The 23,564-nt window shown below is 38.8% G+C and overlaps 1 protein-coding gene across 4 annotated transcripts in view; it reads right to left on the bottom strand.

The window, feature by feature from the left end:
- The window catches only part of LOC104560552 (tropomodulin-2), a 37,951-nt gene that overhangs the window by 13,010 nt on the left and 1,377 nt on the right, over positions 1-23,564 (bottom strand). For 3 of the 4 annotated variants that reach the window (XM_061999995.1, XM_061999992.1, XM_061999994.1), the window contains exons 2-4: positions 14,723-14,930; positions 12,825-12,981; positions 642-764 (exon numbers count right to left, since the gene is read on the bottom strand). In XM_061999995.1, the coding sequence (XP_061855979.1) occupies positions 642-764; positions 12,825-12,981; positions 14,723-14,848 (406 nt within the window). In that variant the 5' untranslated portion in view covers positions 14,849-14,930. Of the gene's footprint in view, positions 1-641; positions 765-12,824; positions 12,982-14,722; positions 14,931-15,365; positions 15,455-23,564 lie in introns of those variants that run through there. The other variant, XM_061999993.1, reaches the window with a different exon arrangement.

The following is a 23,564-nucleotide window of genomic DNA, read 5'->3' on the forward strand; positions in this document are numbered from 1 at the left end:
GTTGTCCTTTGTTATACTGCAGGTTCAAATGTTATTTGTGCAAGTGGATAGACTTCAAAATTATTTCCTTTGTGCACATTTTAGAACATGAGGTTATACTCTGGATTAAAGGAGAAGAATTAAAAGTAGTGAAGATACACAGCTCTAATCAGTTGGCAACCAATTTTCTGATTCAAGGGGCTAGATTCCAAATCTTCTCATGGATGAAGGATTTTCATCCATTGCAAGCTCATCCTGCTATTTCAGATGTCAGAGTTGAGAGGAGGTAGCAATAGTATGCTATAAACATTGTAAATACAGTAAAATCAATATTCTCTACTACAATGAGTAGATCAGTCAATCATCTTCCTTTCCCCAAATGATTTTAGTTCATCTTCTCCCCTTGGCTGACATCAATTGTAAGTGGATAAGAGAAGTCTCAAATCACAGAATCATAGAATGGTAGGGGCTGGAAGGGACCTCTTGAGATAATGCAGCAGCTATTGAGTCATGCCTGAAGAAGTCATGGGCAATACATGGCCTACAGGTTGTCTACCTGTCTGTATAGTGAAACAGCAGATAATCACAAGATGCTCCTGGTGGCAGGTCTAGGCAGAGAAGAACTGGACATGTAGGGGGATCATACCTATGTATCATCTAACCTGCAAGGTCGTAGAGCTCGGTATCTGAAGCACTGGCCAGGGCTTCTTCCAGTTCTGGATCCAGGGTCACCTTCTCTTCTGTATGGGTTTCTACGGGCTTCTCTTTAGGGATAAATATTTTTCCTAAGAGAAGAAAAAAGACAGAGTGAGTAACAAATTATTGGAACAACTCATCTGCAGCCTGGCAGTGGGAGCAATAGGTCTGCGACAGTGGAGCTGCTTGGAAATGTTATCAAGTGCATGTTTTCTTCCTTCTTACTTGATGCTATCCTCTGCACCAGGATCTTAATAAGGGTTTACAAATAAAAGGTGCAGACTTCTGCCCTGTCTTGGTGATTGTTAGTGTGGAAGCAAACTTCATAAAATAAATACCTAGCAGCTGTCACAGCTGGGATTTTTCTCAAGTTCCCCTGGCCTTAAACAGTCAGAATTAGGTCTACACAAAAAGCTTTGCAGAAATTTCATCCTTATATTTAAATGAGGCACTAGAAACACTTAAAACCATCCTACTGCAAGAACTTTTCAGTTTACCAAACTCCCCACAAGAACCTGAAAGCTCAGCAAACCTGTTCTAGTGACTCAGTTTCATTCCCAGCCTCTCCATGACTATTCCCCCTCTGTGTCTCCCGATGATCATCACATAAATAGCCTTATCCTCATCATCTCCTGCTTCTGCAGGAGGGTTGGACTAGATGATCTCTAAAGGTCCCTTCCAACTCCTAACATTCTATGATTCTATGATCTGTACAGGCCTGAAAAGTCTGAACTGAAATGAACTGCATGTTTCCCAAGAAAGATTCCTGTTTATCTCTGTTGGAAGCATACTGCTGTCACATTTGGGTTAGCAAGTGTGTGTTTCCATGTAATATTCCCCAAAAACTTAGATCATCAGCCCTTCTGTTGAAATGAAAAAAAACGTAAGATAAATCCAGAAACAACACAAAGAGTTGCACTACTCCTTTATCTTGCTATTAGAGTTAACCTCAGCAGGGTTGTTATGTAACTAAGCACAGATGTTTGGAGAAAGGCCCATTAAATCCGAGTTAGGGCCCCACTTCAGTCAGCAGTGCTGCTGGGGCTTTTCTCTCCCCCAGTGCTTTCCTGTATCAAACCCATACCATCAGTAATACATTAACTGATGCCATATGCAACAGATGGTGTCACTGCTCCAAGAAGTCTGTGAATTCATATGTTCCATTGCACAGTAGTTCTGCTCACCTTGTCCCTAACAGCTACTTCTCAAGCAGGCTTTAGTTAACCCCATTGTAATGAAGCTGCGATGACCTTTGGATGCAGGTGGCTTTGGCCCATTGTCAACTTTAAATTGTCTTTTTGTGCAGCTCTGTACACTCCAAATGTAACACTTGAAGCATATTCTCTGGCTTTCTGAAATGTCTCTAAAATTGTTTAACTGTATTAGTGATATTATTTTGTTACCATTAATGAATGCAGTTGTGATATTTAGTGTTGAATTAGAGGTGCTTTGCTTCCAGTTTTTCAACACTGTCATCTTTGTGGCTTAATTTTTCTCTATTATGGTCCAAAGTATCATTTTCATGTAGGCAACTCCTAATTCATTTATCTCTTTCATACAAGTTTGTCTACAGCAATTTCAATCCTGTCAGCTTCTGTGACTGAGGTCACTGAATATGCTCAGGAAAAAAAAAAAGAAAATTTGTAAAACTCTGGCAAGGTTTATTGATGCAGGACTCAAAATATTTACCTTACAGATAGTTGTACCAAGGCCACATAATTTCTGAGTACAAAACTGGACAGAAGGCTATGTAGAAGGACAAAGTAGTCTCATATTATGAATCTTTTTTCATGCAATATTTTATGTAAGTCATTTTTTAAGAAGAGGCTTTTGGAACATAAAGCTCTTGTAGGCCAAAGATAAGAATAATTTTAACTTTCACCACACACACTGGTTGACATGAATCAGAGACAGCCATCTCAGCAACACCAAACAAAAGTCAAGGAGAAATCTGGGGTGAGAAATACTCTGTGGAAATAGTCATGTTCTCCAGATTTCATAATAGCACAGGTGTTAAGATTTCAGGCTTTCTATACTGACATATAATCTGAAGTGTTGGATGGCAGCTTCCAGACACCACTGACCAAGACTTAACTTGATACCAGCTTGACTGGTAAGGATAACACGTAAGGGAAAAAAAAAAATCATCATTATGTTGGGAGCTAGAAGACCACAATTAATCAGAACATCTGAGTAACCAATTACTAGTGAGGAGTACAGTCCATCAAATGTTTTCCTTTCAGATCACTGAAGGTTCCACATGAGTTTCAAGTAATCAGTAGGTCATTTGAGATCTTGAGGGAATCCTACTTACCTTTATCCTGACTGATAATACCTTTCCCTAACAGCTATACTCCACAGAGCCACAGGAATCTTGAGTGTGGTATAAACTGGACACAATTTGTAACACAGTTGGTGCTTCTCTATAGGTGTGGCGTGTAAGCAGGCCAAGTATCTTGTGCAGCAATAAATCCATGGGTAACGGAAACCAGGACACACCTATACTTTCTCTGTGCAGTTCACATATATAGGAATACAATTTTAAGCATTTGTTTCAAGCATATGTAATTCTTGGATGGCAGCCCAAATCTTTTAAAATGTATATATGACTCCCAGTGATAGTTTCATTTAAAGCATTCTTGGCAAATGTTTCAGAAAAAAATCTATTACTAGTCGTATGAAATATTTAAAGGGGCAAGGTCATGTCAAAGACAGGAATATGCATCTTTAATCTATGTAGGCCTTGCTGGCATCCAATGGAATCCTTAAAACATTCTTTTTTCTGCTATCTAGATAAAAATGTTATTTTGCATTATCCCACTGTGAAGAGAGGCTTTAGCACAGCAGATAGAAGTCAGAAGAGGTTATGCATTTAGCATATTATTAGGAATTAATTACCTGTCTACCAACAGCAAAACTCTGTCTGTGTTTATAGATGATTGTCAATCAGTTTTCCTTCATAATTTTAAGGAGAGAATGTAAAGATTCAGAAGGTCCCTCCTAGTCCCACATCTACACATTGTAAATTCATGATATAATGCTATCATGGAATTCACTGACAAAACAGAACATGGATTGTGGCTTGCTTCTTTCAATGGTCCAGCTTAAATTGAAAATTTATTATTTGGAAGAAGCCTTGGAAGAATAGTGACACTTTATTATTTTAAAGTGAGATTTATGAAGAAAGGCTGCTGCTCTTGGTGCTCTTTATATTCACACTGTTTCATAGAAGACACCTTTTTCCTATAACATTCCATGTTGTATAATTAATGTTGGCTGTGTTACATTTTGCCTTCAGAATATGCTAATATGTTCTATGCTAAGTCTTAGCAATGAAGATTATCTTTCTCACAATGAAAAACACAGTGACAAAAGTTATGTTAATACATATCACACTTGAGCTACATCAGTGTTAACAATGCAAAGATAACCACATTTATCTACCAAAATAATATATTACTGTGTTTTTCTGCAAAACAAAATTAAATTTAGGTTAAAAAACAGTAAGCATTAAAACATCGTTTTAGTTTTACACGTGCACAGAAACCCAAAATGTCTGGAATCCAAAGTGCTTATTTTCAACGTAAAATTAAGTATAAATTAGTGCAATTCTCCCCTTCTTTCTGTCAAACTGTGATAAGTGCCTGGGGTGACCTAGATGATGACTGAGGCATCTCATTATAACCCAGGGACTTCCCGACTGTGAATGCAGTGAGTAGAGATTTGTCCTGGCTTAGTGTAACAGCAGACCTATTCCTTTTCACACCCTGCAAAACTTTTATTCAAACTGAAATGTGATACAGTTCACATTTTACTCAAAAGAGGCTTCGGGCAAAAACCCATTGAAAACCAGAGAGAAGAAGGATTTAGTAAGGACTACAAACAGACACAGAAATGCAGAGTGAGACAAAAGGAAAACAAATTCTATGAAAAAAAGAAATACCCTGGGTACAGTCACAAAAACACAGACCTAACTTTGCCACTTGGTTTCAGCAAACTGATTTCCAGCACTATGCAAATGTCCCCATCAAAGCAATGTCAAAGTAAAGCAAGGAAATGAGATGCATCTCTAATTTCATCTCCTTAAACAGTAATAGCTAACTACATAACCACATATGCACATCTACAGGGAAATGTATTAATTGTGCAGGGAACTACTTCAAGAGTATTTTCCTGAGACAGGTTTGTTTATTGTTATATAAGGGGGAGGGGGGAAATGAACTTTGAATAGTATAGTTAGTAGTAAAAAGATTTTGAGGATTTCACCTTCATTTACAGTTTAAAGCATTTGGAACACCATTTCTGGTATCTCTCTGCCTTCCTTTTCATGTCATGAAACCTTTGTGAATAAATATCAATTGTCACCATATTTAATTAGTATAAATACTTAGTACTCATTTCCACCTTGTACAAGCCAAAATCGTACAAGCCAAAACTCAACAAAGCACAGAGCAATAGGAAAAAAGACCTTTTATACTAGATGTAAAAATGTCCTTTTATATAACATCAATTTTATTAAGAATAGTTACTTAATTTTAAATTAAAAATGCATTTTCTGTCATAAATGCTTTTTTTTAAAAAAAGTACTTTCTTTTCCTATAAATTGTAATTCAGATTATTCTACTTTCAAGAAAATATCTAGTTACACTTATTATTTCTTACTTTTCAATGAATCAATGACTTCAGTGAATGCCTTTTCATTCTCAATTACAGAATGGTACACTGACCTTAGAAGTAAAATTCAATAATCTTGGAAATCTGCCTTGCATAGATCACAGGTACCTTATTCACTTTTTCCATTTTGCACTTATTCTTTAGAGACTTACTTAAATGCCTCCTTACAAATATTCGATGAACATGGAGCTAAGAAAAGAATATGTTTGTATTATGAAGAAGAAAACAGGCCAAGTTCAAATAAGTGTGAAGCTGAAAGCTAGTAGTAATTAAAATGCAGCATCATTATTGCTGCTGCACTGTTACTCTTGGATTAGTGTCTGCATATTCTATGCCTTAAAAATTATGACATGGAATAGGAAGGTTGCAAAGTTAAGTTTTTCAAAGTTATTAAATCTGTTGTGTCTACACACAGAGTGAGGTTAAATTGCACCTGCATCTTTGACCTTGATCAGAGTGCTGTGATTCTGCTACCTTTTATATCCTTTAAAGAATTCTTCTGAAAAGTATACTTTCTCAAAAAGCCAACTGATAATCTTGAAAGCAAAAGGAAGCCCAGAATTTCATCAGACACTCATACAGATTACCATAACAATGAAGATCCCTGTAGTCTTACAGCAGTCCTCTTGATTACCACCTGGATTAACCCGCTTCACCACCAGTGCAGAAAGCTCTTATGTCTGCTGTGGGATGGCAGCAGAGGAGGAAGAGGGTCAAGCTGTACCACTGGTCTTCAGGTTCTCAGGGTATCAAAGAACCTTGAAACTTGGGCAGATCCAAATGCCACACTAGTTATGTTCCCCTCTGGCATCTTTCCTGACGTCCTGCACATCCTTCTCCTCTGTTCCCTTCCTCATTGCTCCCTCTGCCTTCCCCACCCTTTTTGTCTCCTGGTTTTGCATATCTTTGAATCCTGACCCTTCCCACCACCTCCTTTCCCTCTACTCTTTCTTCTTTACTGTTGCTCTCTTCTACAGCTGCTTTCCCTAGAGCTGCCACATCTAGTCCTTCAGCCTGAACATATTCAGTCAGCTCTCCAAAAAACAATCCCTCCACCTCTGCTGGCTGTTTACTCTTTTTTTTTTTTCTCCTTACAAAGTGAGGGGAGCACTGTCAGGACAGGGGAGAGTGTTCCTGCCCTCAGTTCTGGTGCAACAATGGCGTCTCAATTTCAAAGAGCATCCTGCAGGGCCCACACCACCTCCAGCCAGCCAGGCCAGGTCTCTCTGGGTGCTGCTGCCACATGTGCTGTCTGCACAGGCAGGCAGAAGCTCTGACAACGTGACTAATACTCACTGCAGGGGGAATATTTGGAGAACGTTGTAAAAAACTGGATGTACAAGAAAGTACAATATTTTGAAGATGCCAAATTCCAGAATATTTCCCTGAGGACTGCAAAGGGCATGCATTTCAAGTCTCCTGTTCAAAGGATGGAGGCACTGAAGCTCATAAAAAAACAGCTGGGAAAATTTACTTTAGATGGCTAAAACAATGTATTTTCTCCTAATCTTGTTCTTGGAAGCAGCTAAATCCTTTTTGCTGACACTTTCCAAAAATTCAGCCCAAGGCAGACTCTCAGCATGGGAAATTTCAGTGTGAACTGCGAGTTTGGCAAAGTCATGAGCAACTAAAACAGGGTCTTAGAAAAGCATGCAGTGAAAGGCACTGGCTAGAGACATTACTGTCAGCAACTGCAGCACTTTCAATGCTTTAAGAGACAAACATCAGTTTTAAATTAAAGCCCTGAAGAATAGGAAGAAAGTGGCAAAAATTTAAACTACCCATTTCAGTGTTAGGGGTGAAATGACTGCCTTTGTCAATCTAAGAAACGTACTGTGTGTCTAAACTGAACCCTAACTTTTTTTATAGAGAGTCTGTTAGACAAACTGGAATTGGAGCTCATTAGCATCTACTCTAACACTTTGACCTTCTGAAAATGACTGTTATTATTACTAGTGCTGTGTGTTCTGCTTGGCATGGCACAGCGTACAAGTTGCTCTAGTCTCTGCCAGAGCAACTGAAAATGAAGAGTTGGATAAAAGTTCTCTGGTTTAATCATCTTTATTTTCTTCCTTTTCCCTTTTATCAGCTGGCTAAAAATGTTAGCATTTAATCACATACAAGTGTGTTCCCCTTCTCTTTCCAGCCACAAATAATAATAGCCCAATCCACTGGAGTTTTTCCATGATCTTGATGAGAACTGGATCCAAGCCAAAATGAAATGGTCTGGCAAGAAGCAGAAGACCTTGTAGAAAACAAGGATAGTGGTGAAGGGCTGAAACAGTGATCCTTACAGCAATTAAAAATGGCACAGCTAACTTTTCATATCTAATGATAGCTCACAACAGAATCTTTTTCAGTTATGTTTCATTAGTATCATGTAGTTAAGAGAACTACTGCAATAAAGCAGAAATAGAAATGTTTACGTTTCTGTTCTAGTAGTACTCAGATCTTAATTGAGGTCAGATGTGAATACTGCATTCAGGAAGAGAAAACACGCAGGATTGATATTGCTCTTTAATACACTGTGCCTGCACTGCTTCTTACTTTCCCTACCTTTTCTTTTTATTCCTGGACCTTTTATAAACTTGCAAATCATTCAGAAAAGGCTTCACACTGATCGAAGTGTGACAACCAGCTGTTCCAGCTAGATGTGTTAAAGGCAGTGGGTCAGTCCAAGTAACTTCTGTGGTTCATCAGGTTCTATGTTAGGATTTCTAGAACATCTATGCTAAGTAGAAACTAATTCAAAAATAGATAAAATAAACACTTACAAATTGCCAATCACCATGGCTACAATTATTAGCCCTAACTCCCTATACATCCATTGCTCATTAATAAAGACCCATGTGCTTGTGGGAATAGCCGACTAACAGCTGTTACACAACTGTTCCTGAAAGCCAAAAGATTATTTGCATACCACAAAGGAAGCAAACACTTGCCATGGGGACATTCAAATGGAGTTCCACCCCGACTTATGTTGGGGAGGATATGGGGTAAAGCAGTCTGAACAAATCAGTTTGGGTGTGTACCTGTCAGGCTGTGACTCTTCTGGCCGTGGTTCAGCACAAAACTTGGGCTTTCATGGAAATTTGAGAGCTATTCCATACAGGCTTAAAACCTTCTCTTTGTACATCAATTAATAAGTATAACAAGCTGAAATGTGGCTTTAGTACAAAACCCTGATGCATGCTATACATTCAATTGTTTTGGCCAAACATTTCCAATCTCTTGAAACTACTATTACAATCAAAACAGGGCAGTTCCCTGAACAATCAGCCCCCCACCTTGAGCTTGTATCTAACACTTCCTGTGTTTTAACCACTCAGAATATCCGGAATATCTGGAATTTGTTTTGTCTTGTTTTCCACCAGAATCAAAACCTCATGGTTGTGTTTAGTATCTAAACATAGGCATATATATACTATCATAACATAGATGCAACTGAATTTTTTGTCCTGCTGCTTGCTATGGCTTTTTGGTCAGGAACTCTCTTATAAAACATTAAAAACAACAACAAAAAAGAGATAGAAACAGTAGGTAAAAAAAATAACGAAGTATAACACACTATTCTGGAAGGAGGATATTTTAAATGCCACATTCTTTTCATCTCATGGCTGAATTTTCAAGTCACTATAAGCTTTGTATGATAAATGTAGGAACTGGTAGAAATGTTACTTATTATTTGGTAGAAGCATCCCATTTCCTAAATTTGAAAAAAATGGAAGACAAATATCAAAGTACAAAACACTGATAAAAGCTCAAACAACACTTGACATATTCTAATCCTGCTGTCACACAAATATTCTCACGTGGTTAATGGTGGCAAATGGTACATTGGCATCATTTCTAATTATACACAAGTAGATGGATTTTAGAACTGCCCCAGAACTTAATTTTTAACTAGCAGAATTAGTATAAAATTAATTTTGGGCTATTTACAGTATGACTACATTACAGTGCTGCTATAATGTAAAGAAATCCTTTAACAGGCATCTATAAAATATAATCATATCAACATTTACCAATCTATAAGTACACCTTAGAGACCACCAACATACAGAATGAGAAGATTAAGCTTTTCCTCATGAGATATCCTTCTTTATCTTCTTATGAGGACACATATTTTTGAAATGTAACTTATTTATCCTAACGACTAATTACTAAGTCTTGGAAGAATACTAATTATTCTCTAATTAAAGTGACTTTAAATCTAGCATGTAGTATCATATCTTGGAAATGTCTTTGCAGAATTGCTCTATTTCCTTGCACAGAAAAAATAGTTTTATAAATCTTCATCAACTACCTGGATGAGGGGACAGAGTGACCCTCAGCAAGTTCCCTGATGACACCAAACTGGGAGGACTGGCTGATTCCCCAGAGGCTGTGCTGTCATTCAGCGAGATCTCGACCGGCTTGAGAGTTGGGCAGAGAGGAACCTCATGAGGTTCAACAAGGACAAGTGCAGAGTCCTGCATCTGGGAAGGAACAGCCCCACGCACCAGTATAGGCTGGGGATTGACCTGCTGGAGAGCAGCTCTGCAGAGAGAGACCTGGGAGTCCTGATTGATAATGAACTAAATATGAGCCATCAATGTGCCTTCGTGGCCAAGAAGGTCAATGGCATCCTGGGATGCATCAAGAAGAGTGTGGCCAGTAGGTCAAGGGAGGTTCTTTTCCCCCTCTCCTCTGCCCTGGTGAAGCCTCATCTGGAGTCCTGTGTCCAGTTCTGGGCTCCTCAGCTCAAGAGAGACAAAGAATTTCTGGAGAGAGTCCAGCACAGGGCCACCAAGATGATCAGGGGACTGGAACATCTTTCATACACGGAAAGGCTGCGGGAACTGGGGCTGTTTAGTCTGGAGAAGAGGAGACTGAGGGGGGATCTCATTAATACTTACAAATATCTAAATGGTGTCAGGAGGCTGGGACATCACTTTTTTATGTTGTATCCAGTGACAGGACAAGGGGTAATGGAAAGAAGCTGGACAAAAATAGTTCAATTTAAACATAAGGAAAAGCTATTTTACTGTTCAGGTGATGGAGCCCTGGCACAGGCTGCCCAGGGAGGATGTGGAGTCTCCTTCTCTGGAGGTTTTCAAAACCCACCTGGTCGTGTTCCTGTGTGACCTGATCTAGGCAGACTTGCTTTGGCAGAGGGGTTGGACTAGATGATCTCTAAAGGTCCTTTCCAACCCCCATCATTCTGTGATTCTGTGAAATCAAGCAATTAATATTTTATAGTAATTCTGTTATTGTTTTCTCAATTGAGAGTGTCAGAGTAAGTAAAGCTACAGTTGCAAGCATGGATTTTAAGATCCAGAGCCAACCATGTGTGGCCATTGTGCAACATTCATCATGTTCCACCAGATTCACCCAATTAACAGGATTATCACACAATTCACGGGAAGCTTTCAGTATATTTAGCAGACTTCAGTCATATGTTTTATATTCTGCATGAAGTCTTTGCAGGGAAGAGCAAGAGGAAAGGAGACCAAGAGAAGGAGGCAGCAAAGGCCAGTGCTTGAAGTCTAGTGGTCTTTCTGTAGGACACCTTCTTGTAAGCAAGCCGGGGACAGCGGAAGAGATACTCAAGTACCACTAAGGGATGTGCCAAACTCAAAATAAACAGATTCTTTCTCAAAGCTTGTTGCCTTAAAGCAGCATAGCAATGACATTGTGCAGTCCATCTATTTCTCAATTGTCAAGGTACTAGACCTCATCAGATCTCAGATTAATTCAGTTATTTCTAACATTAACAAAGAAACAAAAGGTATTTTAATGGCATTTGGGCTTTGACTTCAAAGAAAATTTAGTAGAATTCTTTGTGTTTAGATTACAACTGTAAAATGACTGCAAAAATCACAAAATGTGGTTGTTTTCATTCTACTTCATCTGCTAAAGCTGATATTGAGGATTTTGTCAGGAACTGGTGGTGTACAAAGAACAGGAGAAATTAAGGGTGTCATTCCTTTAGCCTAAATGCTTTCATAACCTAACATGTGTGATAATTCATAAAATTGTAATTTTGAAGTAAACTATCACCATGAATCAAAAGCCAAAATAAAAACAGCTTTAAGTGGTGGTATGACTGAATTCACTCTGTGCTGAGGGAAAAGTGAAATCTGTGGTTACACGTGTCTGTAAAGCTGTGGTATTTCCCTCTTGGAGACACCAGGAATTAATAAGCACTTTAAGGTCATCTGGAAGCAAACATAGGAATAATACTGCTGTAGTCTCATCAAAAGAAAACTGAAATAGTATACAGAGGCCAGTACACACAATACACTGTCAGGGACAATACAGGGATTAGTTTTGTACAGATCAAGTACCAGTCCTATGGGTATATGAGATTCCACACACTGCTGTGGTTTTGTGTACTTACATTTAAGGCATGTTTGAAAATCTCAGACATGACTACAGTGCAAAAGGCAAACTCTTAGCCCTAAGTCAGTAAATATCAGTAAGGTAAGACCTGACTGAAGGTGTTGGTAGAAATATGCAGAGACCTGCAAGCAGTAACTTGTACTGCTCTGACACAGCATTGTGCAGGAAACTGGAAACAATTGGTAATAAATCTATGCTACAATAAACCATTTTCCTTTCTGTACAGTATGAGCTTAATCAGTCCTGCTACCAGCAGGATCACTGCACTGTCATTGCATTTTAGTGGGCTCAGATTCAGCCTTGCAAATAGCAATATGCATAAGTTATGATGGGGAAAAAGCAGGTTAAAGAATATGCTGCATGATAAAATAACATATTAAGCAGATCTAGCTGAAAATAAAGGTCTCATTTGCCTAAACCTATTGTTTCAAAGGCTGAGAACACAGTGTAATGATGGTAATAACTCTTGGCCTGCAAATAATATTTTATACTTTTGGTAATGATACATAAATTAAAAATGCTGCCTTTGACTTGCTTGAAATATCTGCTTTCCTTAAGCAGATTCATTTGAAATGGCAAATGCATTAGATGGCCAGAAATGAACCCAGACATAATAAGTTCCTTCTTGAATGAAAGGGTGGCCTGAGGTATGCATTTTTATCCTTTTTTATATAAATGAAAAAAAGGAGGTAATGGTGCTAAAGGAACATTATTTGCTTAAAAATGTGATTGTTCCTGCCCTAAGGTTATTGTATCAATGTTTGAATGACTAGAATTAGGTTTTCCTGTTTTTCCTGTAGCTGTAGGACAAGGGGAAGCAGAGAAACTGTCTGCATGAATAGCAGTGCCAGATGTGATAGTAAACAAATGGAAAAGTACTCATTTTTTTAAGTGTATTCCCTGAGCTATTACTTACAGCAATTGCAGGCAATACTTTCTCAAAAAGGCATTTATACATTTCCTCCTAAACACCTCCCTCTCTACAGTACCCTCGTATGGGCCTAATGCTTAACATGGGAATAGTCCCACTCATGCCACAGTGGATGCCCCTGCCCAGGCAGTCTGGTACTCAACACCAAAACAGATGGTACCTTTCTTTTCCCCTGTAAATGGCACAAAGTCTTCTCTGTCTTTGTGCTCCAGTGCTTGCTTCTCCAAGTATGAGAGCAGGCGTTCTCTGTCGAAAGGCCCTGTGGCAGGTTTGGTGGTCTGGTCCTTCTGGCGAAATCCCGCTGGAAGCAAGGCATTCTGTGAGAGAAAAGGAGGCATGGAAAGGAGATGAGGCAGTTTCAGGGGGCTTTCCAAATTTAATTCTCATGTTGTTGTCTTTTAAGTGAAATGATTCTTTGCATGGTACTTCACATAATGCTTTTTGGCAACAGCAGTTAACACACGCTACCTAAAGGTAACCATTAAAACCAGTTTAGCTTTCAGGCTTCTTGATTGTACCACCTATTTGTGGTTTTTATTAGCGATATTTACAATCACAGCACCAAAGAACTACACAAGATCACCCTTTGTGTTCTGCAAAGTATAACCATAGAGTTTGCAGTCCAGGTAAATAGACCAGGATAAGTTTTCTATATATTATCCTCTCTTTGGTTCTTTCTTTCCACTACATTTTTCTCTCTCATTTTTTTCAGAAATTCCTTTCATTCTAATGCTGATGTCTCTTGGACTTCAGAAATGAATGGCACACACAGAAACTAATTGGTGAATGATGCGGACTTCAGCTATTTAGAGTATGCAGGAAGCAAGCAGATGAAGCCCCACTTTAAACATGTAGCTGTATGACCGTGTGATTGCATATGCATCCCAAAATACAGGAAGATGTATAAGGCTCCCATATTTCAGTCCAGGAAATCCCAGAAAGCAACACACGTAGGAGGACTCTGCAGTGCCTCTGCAGTAAAGCCAACATTGCTAAAGATACCCTAGAGTACTGCAGAAACAGTCCATTGTAGGCCAGAAAGCATGCAGTAAATCTGATCCATGGCAAATAGCCAGCGAATTCTGAGTTCATCCAGTGAACTCCAGTCACTAGACATTTTATCTGTGCATGCAGAAATGTTCTCAGAGTGCTACAAATCTACTGCACATACATAGCCTGACTACAAATGTACCATGGTCTGGTTTGTTTGTTTGTTCTGTGCCTCCCTTTGAAATGCCACATATTTGAAAATACCAGAAAATGGACTGTAGAAGAGGTAGTAGTGAGGGAAGTGGCAACATGGTGGGAGAGATCAGTGAAACCCATCCTTTATTTCCAGGCAAATTTGTGCTATAGAACTAGAAGCTGTAAATCTATTATGTTTTTTTTTCAAATTTGTCTCCAGAGTGTACAGATTTTATCTGTCAGTTTTCAAACTCTTACATCAATTTGGAGGGTTTTGGGGTAGGCACAGCCAGAAATCCCATCCATCATGCTTGTGACTGTTACCCTGTTATTAGAGGATCAAGTGGTTCCCAGGCTAGAGATCTTTAAATTCTTTGTGAGAGCATCTTCAAATATCCAAATTATCCTTGCTCTCTAGAAAATAACAGCTATGTAGCTAAATCTTATTTTTCTTAATCATCTCTATTCTCCTCAGCTAAAAATATCTGTGCTGAATGACACAGTCAACAGATTTCAGAAGTTCAAAAGATCTGATCTGCACAAATACACATTATGTTTGTTTGTTTATTACTGTGCTCAGAAATAGCAGCCATAGAAAGCTTCTCATCATGCTGAAGTGTACAAACATGATTAAAGATTTAGATTGCAGATAAGCTCATGTCTAAATAGACAAGGGATAGAGAAAGGGCACAGTGATTTGTTCAAAAGCAAGCAGCACATCACAGCAAGAATAAAACCAAAATGTCCCTAGTTGAGCTTCTCATAGGATACTCTGCCTCTACTGTAACAGAACGCAAAGATTAAATGCTGCAGTATGTAGCATTTATAATAGCAAGCTTTTGGACTACGATCCCCCTGGCCCTCATCACTAACCTCAGGATCAAGGTCATCGAGAACATGCTCTAGTTGTTTCAGTTCATCCTCTGAGAGTTTGCTGAGTATTTCGTCTTCATTGATATTCTTGTATTTCTCCAACTCTTTTCGGAAGGGCAGAGACATGGCTCCTGCAGCACTGCTCAGCTGATGCTGTTGCCAAAATTTCAACCATCCAGATGTACTGAGCTTCTTGCAGCTTCAGTCACTGTTTATGATAAAGCATTATGAGTATTTCCATGTAGCAGATACAGCCCTAAGAAGCCCACATGCTGAGAGGCACATTCACACTTTATAATGAAAACAAAGCAGCAAGATGTCCTGGCTCAGTGGAGGAGATGTGGAAACACTGGGGCTACCTGTGCAGCAGTAGACAAGGAATAGCAAGGAAGGGCACAGTATGCTTGGGAACCTTATGGGTGCAGCAGCTAAGAGAGGCTGAGACATACATTGATAAGAAAAAAACATTGGAAACTTATCTAGTTTATTTAATTTACTTAGAAACAGCAGCATTTTCTTGGTCTTTGGGCTAAAGGCAGAGTTAGAGTCACAAAAACAGTCCAATGCTGACAAACAAGAAACAAAATGTTATGCTTTGAGGTATTCTATCTTGTCCCAGCATTGTCAATGGCTGAAAGCTTACCCTCATCATCTCAACTCTTTGGTACATTCTGGTCACCTAAGCAGCTTTGAAGTATGCTGATTGGTAGTCTTATTTCAAAATGTTTGGCTATAAATGACAGCACGTATCATAAAAGTAATTCTTGCAGTGAGGATATGCTGCTTAGAGCTCAAAAGATCATCCGTAAATTAGTGTGCTGCGTGGGACACCTGCAGACATTCAAAACATGGTCATGAAGAAAATACAGATTTAGTATTTCACAAACTCTTTAATTAAAAACTGTGGTTCCTTGTTAGATGACCCCAACTGATAAATACCAAGAAAGTGTCTTTTGCATGGCCACAATAGTCATTGTCATATAATTTGTCATGTGATGGACTCTTTGTATTCGCTTGCTTTTCCTGTCCAGAACCAATTCCAGATCCAGAAGCTGCTTGTAAATGGATGGAGTGAAAGAGAATCAATCTATGATCAGAAACAGCATTAGCTGGGGCTTTCAGATGTGATCCAGGCCCTCCCAAGTGTGCTCAGTTTCCCAGGCCATTACCAGAGCTCTCCAAATAGACAGATGTACAGTTTTACAATAGAGGTTTTGCATTCACAAATTTCAGGGTTATGGTTGATATGGAAACTAGCCTACTGGCACCTGCATCTGGCTTATATATCAACCCAAATTCTGTTTCCTTTGGCCAGGTCCTGAGCTGTCATAAGCTAAAAAAAAACCATGCAGGTTCCATTGCTCTTCATTTGAACTGGAAGTCTGATCTTTCATTTTATTTTATTAAACATAGAAATGAAACTGTTGCATTTACTTAGAGTTTCACTATTCAAATACTAACTATTAAAGCATATCTTGTTTTTCTATTTATTGAAGATATCAGAAATCTGCAACCTATAGAAAGGGAAGAGAATAACTAGTAGAATTATAAATTTGAAGAATCAGGAATTCTATAAATACTACAAGGCAGGATAAACCTTGACTTGAAATACTTAAACATCCTATTCCAAGAAAAAACATAATTTCCTCTATATTCTCTCTTTTTTTTCCTTATTGCTGCTCTATTTGTTGTGCCTGTTTTCACAGCATGACATAATTGTCAAGCCATTCCAAATGTCATGGTAGATTTCAATTGTTCTTTGAATCCTGAGTTTCTTTTAGGCAGTCAGTCAGCATCTGATGTTTCATACAATTACAGCAGCTGTGAGGAAATTTTATATTATCAAAATTCTATCCCATGCCATTAGTATGTGAGATATTTGGGGGGAAAAAAAGTCCACAAGAGCTAATACTTTTGTGTACTTGGTGCTTAAAGGGAACACTAGTTCCACACACATTTAATTGACACAATGTTACCAAAACTACTTGTTAAATAATGACAGCATTTTTTTTCAAAGTGGTAAGTATATTTCTTTATATCATAAAACCAAACTCCGTTGCAGTTTAGCATTTCTATATTAAGGCATCAGGTGCCTTCTCTAAGTTCTTTGGATAAACTCATTAAAATGTTAAGATTTCAGCTAACAGTCATTAACCAGGCTGAAGTTTCTTTGAGGGGATTACAGCTTCTTAAAACTCTATTTAACAGTTTAAATGGCTACTTTATTAGAGTTTAATCACATCCCTGGAAAAGAAATGTAGTCTTAAGGTTAGATTAATTAAATACTGTTGGAAAAAGTAACTAGTAAGAGTAGGTAGCAGTATCCTTGGCTGAGGTTCAGCACTTCCTTTGTGTAGGATGCCTGGTACCAGTACCTCTCCCTGCGCTGTATGGCATTGCATGATTCACACCTGAGAACACAGCTAAGAATTGTCTTACTGATATCAGCAAGAACACGTATGTAACACACGTATGTAATGGCTTTAATGAAAAACTTTGCAAAGTTGAATCCAGGTGCTAATGAGTAATTACTGCAGAGTGTGACATTCAGACATTCCTACGTTCTCTGTGAATTACCTAAGTGTATGGCCATAACGGGAAGACGTGCCAAGAGACACTTTTCAACATGTGACAGTTTCCAATATTGTTAACAATTTCCCTTTTAATTATTAGGAAGATAAGGTATTTGTCATGTGCAGCAAGGATACCCAAAGACAAATAGAAACCCAGATATTAAAGATGTATCAAACTTCTCTAAGGATATGAAGCACTATGTTGGATAACTCTTGTTAGACTAGCAGTGCATGGAAGAGCGTGAATTCATGTTTTTCTTGCACACATGCATTTGCAATAGAAATTCCCCTGGTACTTTGCCTTTCACAACTGAATCCTACTCTTCTGGGACTGAACAAAAGCAGAAGACATCACTTGTTGAATTTCTTTGTCCACAGTCCCTGTAAGTAGTAAAAGCTTTTCTGGAGCTTGCACCCTGTTGTACAGGCTACTGAAAGCTTCGCTGAAACGCTCATCATTCATCTCTTGGCTTTATGCTCTCTATTGACCTTTCACCACAATTACATTATCAGGAAACGAGGGAACAAGATAAATCTAACAATTCAGCACTATTTGGTCTGGGAAGGAAATGCTGAAGTCCTTAGCTCACATACTCAGGAAATTGCTGTCTAATGTGATGATTACTATCTCCACCTTCCTAATTGGATTCCATACCACTAATTTTGTGTATGTAAACAGGGCCATATGCTGTTTGTGCTGCTTCTTATTGTGATTTGATTTTTTGTGTGCACATACTATTTACTTTTCACAGATTATATTGTTGTGATCACTGTATCAAAACTTTAATCAGTTAAAGAAACAATGCTAACTAACCAACAGATTCTAGCTAGTGTTATTTTGGGCTTACAAAAGCACAAAGGTGTCACACAGACAAAACGAGATGCTGTCAAATGTTACACTGCATTAGGGACACTAAGGGAAGCAGAATGAGGTACCATGGGTAAGACTATGGAATGAAAAAGGAGAGTAAGGAATGGAAGAGCACAAATCCCATTTGTTTTTTCCCATTTAGTTTCAACACAGAGCATCATAATTTACCATGGGCTCAAGTACCCACTACTACACAGCACAGCAAAGATGCCCAACAAATGAGACCTCTGCAGATTCAGGACGATGCAAAACTGGAAGAGGTTGCATTTCTGCTAACCATGTGCTACTTTTAAACTTCCGTGGAGCACAGATGTTTCACACCATTCCAAAGACTGCATTGCTGTGTTATTATCTTTGATTCATTCTAAAGAAATAAATACAACTGTTTTATTTGGAGCAGCTTTTTCAAACCTGCCTGTCAATTTCACAATTCAAAAAATGTTTTCAAAGACTAAAAGGGTGTCACTCATCAGCCTGCATAAAATCATTATTGCTTTATGGAGTCAACACCTACTGTGGTATAACTCCTCTATACTTTGCTGTGTTCCATAAGTACTCGCTTGTCTTTATACACTACTGAAAAGCTTTTCTAGACTAGCTAGGCTGTAGCTTCTGCTGACACCATAATACTGTTGCAATTTTCTGCTGCTGATACAGATATTTCTTTCTGAGATGAAATCAGTCCTCTGCTGAATTAATGACAAAGAGGTCCTATTTGCATTTGCTTGAGGAGTGTTGGAACAGCCTGAACTATAGAACCTTCTATGGACAGCAGCTACAAAGGCACACTAATGCTGTCTAAACCACAGGCTTACACACCTGGAAAAACACAGTGTCTCTGGTGTCCTGTAGAGATGAGAATACTGTGATACACATAATGTGAATTTCCAGCTTTTCAGATCTAAGAATGAAGTGGCACGGCAATGTGCATTTATGATGTAAAAAGAGATGTGCTGAATGGGAAATAATCCAATTGAGTTCTCTGCACTTTTATGGGGGGGGGGGGGAAGTTGTTTTATAATCAGATTTGAGAAGTTGTTCTTGCTTTTCCAAATCATGGCAACTGATGCACAATCTATTTTAAACGAAGTCTGTATCCACACCGCTGGGTATTTGGATTTGGAAAAATAGTTGTGAAACTGATCTGTAAATGTGAAAGAATTCTTCCTTTTCTTGATAGTCTCAAGTAGCTAAACGTGAAAGTAAGAAATGGATGGGATAAATCCCAAGTTAAACTGATACTGGAACAAATGAAGAGGATTGAGGCCATTATGATTAAGGGCAATGTTTGTGCAACACAAGCAGATGCTCAGTAGGAGATCGATTGTCCCATACCATTCAGTAAATTGAATGTTCCCACCAACACACTTAATCCCTTGCCAGACAGGAGACTTCTCTACTGTCCAGGACCTGCTATGAAAAACAAGACTGGGCTGCTGAAAGCTCAAACTTAAAAAAAAAATCTCTATATATAAATACTTCATTACTTGGCATAGGAACAAGGTTCCCTTTTATTTTTTACACTTAAAAAGAAAGACCAGCATAAAATTTCTAACAATGAACATGGGTGACGTGTACTCAGAGAGTACAGAGCATTACGAAACTGATTTTTTGCATTTATGATGTAAATGGTATTAGCAACAGGTCCTGGTGTAGATAAAGACAGCAGACACAGGAAAGAAACTCACACAGGCAGAAAATGAAAATGAGATCTGTAGAAAAGGTTTTGGTCTTCTGGAATTCCCCAATTTTTTTTTTTGCCTGTTTCCCCTCAAAAAATTCTGAGGAACTCATGACATAAGGAGCACTGAACTGCTCTGGTTTAGTCACCTTTTCTAACCCTTTCCACCCAGGACACAGCATGATCTCTTGCTGGTCCAAAGCTAATAACATGAAAATAACCTGTTAAAGGATTTGTAAAACTGTGTCCTTTGAGAGGATGTCTCTGGGGCTTGGGGGGAGCAGACTCAGCTGCACATGGCACTGAGCTCAAGGCTGGCTGTGGGCAAGTAATGACATGGGCAAACCTCTTCTATCCCCAGCCCAGATGGCAACCTTTTGCCTTACTATAGCAAATAAACCCTAAAAATCCCTGTATATTTAAAATGATGTTTCTCTCCGGGGCTAATATAAGGTTATTTCATATTTTGTTCTTAGCAACTGGTTTAGTCCCATATAGATACTGCGAAATAACAATTATGTTGTCCTAATACTAGACTAGGCCTGAAGTTTTAGGATAATTCAGTGACTAGAAACTCCACTTCACAGTTGGATGAGCCTTTCTGAACCTTGGCAATGTCTATTCCACTCTGTAGTTAACATTACAGTTGGCTTCTTTACTGATGCATTGCCAACTCCTATGCAAATAAAGTGCAATTCACTATAATGGGAGTTCAATCATGCCCTTTATAAGAAAATAATCATCATGTATATTGCAAAATTGTCCATATGAATACCGTTATTTATAGAAGATATAAAGGGATGCACTCCCTTTGAGTCAGATAACATGAAAAGCTTTTCACTGGCGATTAAAGAAAGATGAAACATTAATGCTTCTCCCACTGATACAGAAAAAAGTTATACAGCAACTGATTTCTGATTGTTTCTGAAGTAATATTAATGGTATTATTCATAACCACTCAAAACATGAAATTAAATCCTGGGAAGGAAGTAGATTTCTTGACAATGCCAGATGAATTTATAACCTGTGTCTGGGTAGCGTCATATTTTTAGATCATAACCACTAAAATCGTTTCCATACAAAAATTATGACTAATTATACAGTGACCATATGAGGATTTAAGCTAGTCTTACTTTAAAAAAATCATCCTTTAAATCATTCTATTCCTACCTATAGGAAGAGGATGCCAGAACAAACCTAAGCATTACAGATATCAATGGGATTGTGTATGGTGCTCTGAAACTGCAGTGACGTGTCAGGTATGAGAAATGGAAGAGACCAGAAAGACCTGTCTGTCTGTTGTCTCTCCTGCTGTCTCTCCCTTGCTTTTAAAAGGGTAAAGCTGAGCTATAAAATAATGAGGCAATCATATTCTATTTCTGCTCATTGCAACTGGGAACTTTGTAAAACTGGAAGGTAGGTTTCTTCCGTCTTTAGAACTTAGAGGGATTATTTGAAAATCAATGAAAAGTTAAACAGCTTTTCTAAAATAAAAACTTAACATAGTTACTGTCTGAAACTGAGGGCGGTGTGAAGTGCTAGGCTGAAAATCCTGGAGAGTAGTCTTTTTATACGGACAACAAGGGCTACAAAATGGCAGTTCCACCCACAAAACGCCAACTGCAAGCTTCAGCTCTGAGGTGTGCAGAAACACCCCACTGCTGAGCTGCACCAGTGCTGCTTGGCTGGTGGTCCCTCAGATAAGACAATGTCACGACTAACTGACACTACCAGTAATGATGCTGATCAGTGCTATAAGTGAGAGTGTAAATGCCCATTTGATAGTAACTGGCAGAAAATAGCCTCCTTATTTTCTCTGGGGCACCAACGATATTTTAACTTCTTTGGATAACTACCAGACTCTGCACCTTTGATTCTGCAGGAGAAAGGTGCTGATTTACCTTGGCACAAGAGGTTGTACCTCCCCTGGTGAGCTCTTCCCCAGAGTGTACCTGTTCTCAGCCTTGTGACACAGCAGCCCATGGCTCTGTGGTTCCCAGATGGACATGGATGAATCAGTTCCTGTATCACTCACATTATAGTAATAGCTCTAATGTTTACAAGAGGGTATCTTCATTCAGTTCAGTCTCTCTCATTTTGTGCTGTGTAAAGAATTGTAGTTCTTGTCATCGGCACATCTACCATGAATCCAAAGCAAAGCATATACTGGGGTGTGAATTATCTGCAGCTTTGTAAAAAGGCATCCTCAGGAAGCCAAAGGTTCTGGTATGCTCAATGACTGACCATGGATACATTGCAACCAGCTGTTGGGGTGCCTTGAACACCATCCTCCACACGACAGCCTCTCCACATCACTGTCCGGTCAGAGGAAAGAAATGTCTCGTTCCAGGTCAAACAGAAAGTCTGTGGCAAGACAAGGAATTGAACCACTTTCCAAGTACCAAGTGTTGGCCAGCTTTTCCTTTGGCTATAGGTCTCCTCTTCTGTGGAGAGTTTTGTTTATTGAAGTGGATCTTTTAAGTGAAAAATATAAGCCAAGTGAAAATAGTGCAGAGAGAGAACCAAAGGCTGGGTTAAGAGCATATACCATTGATTGCAGAACTGTGATCCTTAATAGTGACCAAGGTTAGATAACTTCTAAAAACCCTCTTTTTGCATCTTTCCTAAGCTGTTTTTTTCTCTTTACAATGTATGCAGACATCATAACTACCTACATTTTTTGCATTTTATCTGTAAACCAAAGCTAGAAACCATCTGTGATGTGCATGTCCTCACAGCCAAAACAATAAATAGGAGAAGGAACTGTACCTGGAAATAGACTTTTTGTTTTTACAGCAAAATAGACCAGGCAAGCCCTGGCAAAGTCAACACTAGTGTTTGTTTTTCACAGGTTGGAAACATCAATGGGAAAAAAAAGGAGACTGGGTAATGCTAACAAAAGCATTGTTTCACCTGTGCTGCCAGTGGACAGCAAACAGGGTGCTACCTTTTTGTTACTGCTGTTCTTAGATGTCCCTATTTTTAAATGGCAGCTGGACCTTCAGACCCAGCTGTTCCTTAAAATAATCCTAACAAAGAATGATTTTTAAAATAAGATAACTGTGGCACCAAATAATGATGGCCAAACTCCACTATGAAACAGAAGCCACTGCTACACTTGCGTGCTGTGGTCAGTGAACAGAACCTGTGTCTTCACCCCATGTTAACCTATGATCTGCAAACATACGTGGCTACAGGATGCTACCTGACTCTACCCTGTGCAAAACCCTACAGAGCTACCACAGCCTCGGTCAAAAGGATACTCAGTCACAGGAAGACATCAAACTATGAGATTCAATAACTCAGGAATGCTACCAAAAAAACCCCAAACCCTAGAGCAGATTAGTAACAGCAGAAATGCATAAACATTGCTTGCCAGAAGCTGTAAAATACTGGAAATAATAATAATTTGGGCAAGAAGGAAATCTTATGCAACAAGAGAGCAAAGCACACCATTCTGAACAAAATTATTTGGATTATCAAGATGAGAGAGGCAACTGGCTAAGTTCAGATAAATCCAACAAAGCTGGATGAAAAGTTACATATGAAATTTAGGTTAGCAAAGTTGCTGAAACAAGTCACATAGTCTTATTTTTTACATAGCAGTAAAAGTTTAAATATCCATGTATTGCAGAAGACAGTTATGAGCTGCACAGCATACAGCACCACAGCAAAGGCACACAGTCTATTACATAGCAAATGGGTGCAGAATAACAT

Source organism: Colius striatus, chromosome 7 (assembly GCF_028858725.1).
Source record: "Colius striatus isolate bColStr4 chromosome 7, bColStr4.1.hap1, whole genome shotgun sequence".
Taxonomy (NCBI): Eukaryota; Metazoa; Chordata; class Aves; order Coliiformes; family Coliidae; genus Colius; species Colius striatus.